This window comes from Labrus mixtus, chromosome 21 (genome assembly GCF_963584025.1).
Source record: "Labrus mixtus chromosome 21, fLabMix1.1, whole genome shotgun sequence".
Taxonomy (NCBI): Eukaryota; Metazoa; Chordata; class Actinopteri; order Labriformes; family Labridae; genus Labrus; species Labrus mixtus.
The window spans coordinates 15,780,032-15,786,175 of NC_083632.1; the positions used below are offsets into that span (position 1 = coordinate 15,780,032).

A 6,144-nucleotide genomic window follows, 5' to 3' on the forward strand; every position below is an offset into this window, starting at 1 on the left:
AATAAACTGACATTGTATGAATATACCTGTGCTCATAATGACAATAACATGCAGTCAGTCCGTTTTTAATCCGTCTTTGTTTCATCTCAAGGTCTGATCATCGACGCTTTTGGAGAACTCCGAGACCAACAGGAACAAGTGAAGGAAGACATGGAGGTGACACACATAGACACACACACACACACATACACAGAAAGACACACACACACACACAGATACACACACAGTTCAGAGGCAGGAAGTCGCTGATTTGGAATAACTGTTGTTAATAAAACTGTATGAAAGAGGTAAATATTAATGTGTCTGTGTGTGTGTGTGTGTGTGTGTGTGTGTGTGTGTGTGTGTGCACTTGTGTGTGTGTTTCAGACTAAATGTTTCATCTGTGGGATAGGGAACGATTACTTCGACACAGTTCCACACGGCTTTGAGACGCACACACTGCAGGAGCACAACTTAGCCAACTACCTGTGAGTACATTTGGACTGTGCAATCTGTGTGTGTGTGTATGTGTGTGTGTGTGTGTGTGTGTGTGTGTGTGTGTGTGTGTGTACGCCGTCTGTTTTAAAAAAGCAGGGATGTGATGTGTGATTTGAAGTTCATGTTATTCTTTATTATTGTATATTATTATAATATACCATTGTTCTTCCAGGTGAACATTAGCTGCATGTCAGTGTTTTAATGATTGTTTATTTTCCTGTCTGTGTGTGACAGCGGCTGAAAGCCTGACTCAACAACACACACTGTTTCCTAATAACTGTGTGTGTGTGTGTGTGTGTGTGTGTGTGTGTGTGTGTGTGTGTGTGTGTGTTTCAGATTCTTTGTGATGTATCTTATCAACAAAGATGAAACAGAGCACACAGGACAGGTAAATCATTCCCTTTCCTTCCATAGTAATATGTAATATGTATATAAATACTGTATATATTCAGAATGTATAAACACAAAACCCAATAACTCGAACAAGATTTTTCTTCAGATACAACATTTCTTTACTTGCCCATAGAGGGCATAAACATAAACATAAATGTACAAAATGGTCTCTCTGAATCTTGTCACTCCGGTGCGATGAGGTAAAATCATTCACAGAAGACCTACATTTTATTTACTCAGTGACGGATGTGATTTAAAATGTAGCAAAGTACAAAAAAAACCTACTTAGGTAAAAGTAAAAGTACAGATTCTAAAAACTACTTAAAAAGTTACACAAAAAAATACTACTAATTTAAAGTAACGCGTGTATATGCAATTCACTACTTTCCATCTCTGTCCTGTGGTTGGTACAGCTCAAGTTATATCCGTTTCTCATCCTCTGTTAGAGCCTCACTATGTTTCATTGAGCAACTCCAATCATTGAAGGCTCCACCTCCCACATCACATTATCTGTAACACTGATCATTAAAGGCTCCACCTCCCATATTATATTGTCTGTAACACTGATCATTGAAGGCTCCACCTCCCATATCACATTATCTGTAACACTGATCATTAAAGGCTCCACCTCCCATATCACATTATCTGTAACACTGATCATTAAATGCTCCACCTCCCATATTACATTATCTGTAACACTGATCATTAAAGGCTCCACCTCCCATATTACATTATCTGTAACACTGATCATTAAAGGCTCCACCTCCCATATCACATTATCTGTAACACTGATCATTAAATGCTCCACCTCCCATATCACATTATCTGTAACACTGATCATTAAATGCTCCACCTCCCATATTACATTATCTGTAACACTGATCATTAAAGGCTCCACCTCCCATATTACATTATCTGTAACACTGATCATTAAAGGCTCCACCTCCCATATTACATTATCTGTAACATTGATCATTAAAGGCTCCACCTCCCATATCACATTATCTGTAACACTGATCATTAAAGGCTCCACCTCCCATATTATATTATCTGTAACACTGATCATTGAAGGCTCTACCTCCCATATTATATTATCTGTAACACTGATCATTGAAGGCTCCATCTACCATATTACATTATCTGTAACACTGATCATTGAAGGCTCCACCTCCTATATTACATTATCTGTAACACTGATCATTGAAGGCTCCACCTCCCATATCACATTATCTGTAACACTAATCATTGAAGGCTCCACCTCCCACATCACATTATCTGTAACACTGATCATTAAAGGCTCCACCTCCCACATCACATTATCTGTAACACTGATCATTAAAGGCTCCACCTCCCATATCACATTATCTGTAACACTGATCATTACAGCTATTTTCACCTTCATAATAAATCTTAAGATCAGGCATATCCTGACGTGAAATGAGGCAGAAACACTAGTTCATGCATATGTTACCCTACCTGCCCCGACCTCATACCTGTCCTGTGATGTTATAGCAGGTTGTTTGAAGCACACAGAGGCTGTCACTGTTTACACTAGTTAATGACCGTTGTGACACAAAGTGAATAAACAGGTCACCTGGACACTAAGCCCCTCCCCCTGTCTTACAGGAGTCGTATGTTTGGAAGATGTACCAGGAGCGCTGCTGGGAGTTCTTTCCTGCTGGTGACTGTTTCCGGAAACAGTACGAGGATCAGCTCAACTGACCCCTCCCTGCCCCGTCTCCTGCTGTGAGGAGGTTCATCTGCTCTCCTCTGCAGGTGTGAGCCTTCATCCTCCTCCTCATCACACCCTGATAGGAATGCTTTGCAGACTCTGTACATAGATCAGAATATATGCTGTACAGGATAATCTGGAGGTGCGTCAAGGCTTCATCGTACTCCACGTTCACAGAAACAAGCAAAAAAACAAACAAACAGACGAACCACGGAGAGAGAGAGAGAGAGAGAGACAGAGAGAGAGAGACTAGATCTTCCTGAAGACTGGAGGATGTGATGGATTCATAACAAGCAGATATTTTTATGACGATGTTTACAATTTTTCATGTTTTCATTGCACGCTGCATGTCGCTGCAGATTGTGGACAACAACAGCTGAACAACATGTGAACAACCTGCTGAGATCCAGCAGCACTGATCTGGGTAAAGCTGTGAGGCCTGTTCAGCTGCTGATCAGGTGAAGGTAACCAGAATAATCCAGCTGTGCAGCACAGATGATCTCAGAGCTCAGTCAGACCTTAAAGAGTTCACAGATGTTCATGTTGTGTCCACACTCTGCACACACACACACACACACACACACACACACACACAAAAACACACACACACACACACACACACACAAAAACACACACACACACACACACACACACACACACACACACACACACACACACACTGTGTGTGAAGGGCTCCTGAACACACAAAGCTAGCTACACAATCGACTGTCTGTTCAGTTTCAGAGGAGCTGAGGCAACTAGCAACTCCACAATGTGTGGACAACAACAAGTCAACGAGTCCTTATCCTCCAACAGCTCCTCACTCTACTGCATCTTTTTTTTTAGTTGAAAAATCAACAGAAGTTCCTCAAAGTAGAATCTGTATCTGATCTCGCTGATGACGCTTGTGTTCCTGACGGCTACTCAGACTGACAGCAGTCTCTGAACACATCAGTAATCCTCTGAGCATGGTTTATCCTGTGGGAGCCACTCTCAGGGCTTCCTGTGTATCCGTCAGTCAGAGATAAAGAATGGCGCTGGAGATGAGACACAACATCTCAGAGCAGTCTGTTAGCTGTATTTACCTCCACATATCTCTTTAGTTAGAGATAAATCATCATCAGGTGACCTGTGATTAGTTCTGAGATTGGATTTGGCTGGATTCTGTTCCACCTTTGAATCTGCACAATGAGGGTCTGATTCACTAAGAATGATTACAGTCTCTTATACATCCATAAATCCTTCATGTTCTTCCTCCCTCTGCTCAGTCTCTGAGTCTAACTCTCAACGCATATAGCTCTGATTATATTCAGAAACAAACACAGTTAGCTCTTGTTTAGTGTGTGAATGTGGAGAGAAGCTATCTGCAGCTTTACTCTGCACAGAGCTGCACTCTCAAACTGACGGAGCTGCACTGTCAGGCTGACAGAGCTACACTCTCACGCTGACGGAGGTCAGTTCTGTCCACATAAAGAAGATGAGAAACTTTTGCCACTTTATCAAGAGGACACTCTGAAACGGTGAAACTCCAATCAAATCTTTAAACAAAGCTTCCTCCCTGAATGGAGCGAGGAAGGACGATTCAAAGACTACAACAACAACGTTCACATCGTTGTCATGGTAACGGCTCCAGAGATGTCGAGCCGCTGACAGCCCCGGACTGATTTAACCCTTGGTTCATATCAGAGTCATATTTACAGACTTTATTTACAGCGCTTTTATTTTGAAGGCATACAGAGGTGGAAGTGTTTTCTTGATCACTGGAAAGTTTGAGCGTCACATCTCTTAGAAATACGGCAGCGCAGTTACCACCAACTCAGTTTAATTAACGGTTTTAACACGAAACTCTGAGATCAGGACTGAACTTCATCCAGACAAATGTCATTAAACATTTTATATCCCATTTCTTTGAGTTCTAAGGATAGCTCCTTATCCAGCATGTATGTTCTGCCCTGCAGTTCACATCACAGCCTCTAGGTGTCACTTGAGATAATCTTATGTAATTATTGCTGCTCAATCACAGCTCCAGGTACATTTGTTTTTCAATGGTTTTGTTAAATGAAAAGCAAAAAGCAATACCAAAGCAGCAAAAACACTCATTTTTCACAGTTTGCATTAGCATTAGCCTGTTAGCCTAGATAAGAAGGGAGGGGGGGGGGGGAAGAGGAAACAGTGCCTTATGAAGAAAGTGGGGTGGGGGTGGCGGGACAGCTCAGTGCAGAGAGAGAGAGGGCTACACATACACACTCACACACACTCTCTGTTACCCACACACACACACTCTGTTACACACACACACACACACACACACACACACACACACACACACACACACACACAGGCTCATTAAACTCGTTCAGTCTGAAGGTTTGAAAGATTTTCTGATGTTTGAGGAACAAAATAATCTTTATTATCGTGGTTTTATTATTTCTTTAAATGCTATTATTTGATATGTTCTGTTTCCTCGGCGACAGGAGCTGTGTGATGATTGGATCAGAGCTCAGATAGTTTTGAATGTTTTGGTTATTTTGAGATGATTTTATGCAACACGTCAGAGATCCACTTTATGTACAGACATGTTCAGAATAACGTCATCGCATGTTTAAATATCTCAAAGACTGTGAATGAACAACGAGTCGGAGTTTTTCAGATGAATGTGTGGAACATGTGGAAACATCTGTTTAAGAATCACTCTTTAAGATTTATTTGATGAAACATCAGCAATAGATGAAGTGTCAAATATAAACACTTCAAGCTTTCCTTTGTCTCACATTATAATGATTTATTAATCTTATCTGTACTTTAATGGAATAAGTTGAATATGCTGTAAATATAAGGAAACATATAAAACTGAATATTATTATTGTGGCTCTTTAAACAAAATGACACAAACATCAACGTTTGTCTGAACATCGTCACACTTTAACAGCTGATTTAAATATTTCAATTTAAATCGCTTTCCAATTATGCAATTGTAACTTTAGCCCATCACAGAACAGGCTCACACCGTCTGTGGAGAGGACATTTTGATTCTTTATGAACAGCTTAAAAAGTTGTAGTTGTAGTTAGCATCTATGCTAGCTAAGCTAGCTAAACTAGAATCTGCTGCTAATAAAATGTGAAACCTTTAATCTCAGCTGTTTGTCTCAGACTTCATGAAAAAATAAAAATATAATTTCAGAGGATGTTGAATCAGACATGCGATGATGTTGTAGTTTTGTTTGTGTCCTCCAGGGGCTGCTAAAGAGCACCTTTAATGTTGAGTGAGGCTGCATGAGCGGTTAGCATTAGCACTGAGTGTACAGGTGAGTGTGTATTATAAAGCCCATTAAACCATGATGACGTCATGCATATTTCATTTCCTCAGTTTCACCATCAGACTGAATAACAATAAGATCAGCGTGTGCAGAAACATGAAGCTGTATGACGGACGTGCACGTGTGAGCGCAGAGACCACGTCTGCTGTTTCTCAGCTTCACTCTAAAAGTCTTTAACTCATGAATGGATCTGCATGATTTTCAAAATAAAACTTTATTTATAAA

At 40.6% G+C, this 6,144-nt stretch overlaps 1 protein-coding gene across 1 annotated transcript in view; it reads left to right on the plus strand.

Moving 5' to 3' along the window:
- ryr2a (ryanodine receptor 2a (cardiac)) overlaps nucleotides 1–6,144 on the plus strand; it is a 106,626-nt gene extending 100,482 nt beyond the window's left edge. The window contains exons 112-115 of the mRNA XM_061029149.1: nucleotides 92–156; nucleotides 367–467; nucleotides 814–865; nucleotides 2,497–6,144. Of these exons, the coding sequence (XP_060885132.1) occupies nucleotides 92–156; nucleotides 367–467; nucleotides 814–865; nucleotides 2,497–2,592 (314 nt within the window). The 3' untranslated portion in view covers nucleotides 2,593–6,144. The remainder of the gene's footprint in view (nucleotides 1–91; nucleotides 157–366; nucleotides 468–813; nucleotides 866–2,496) is intronic.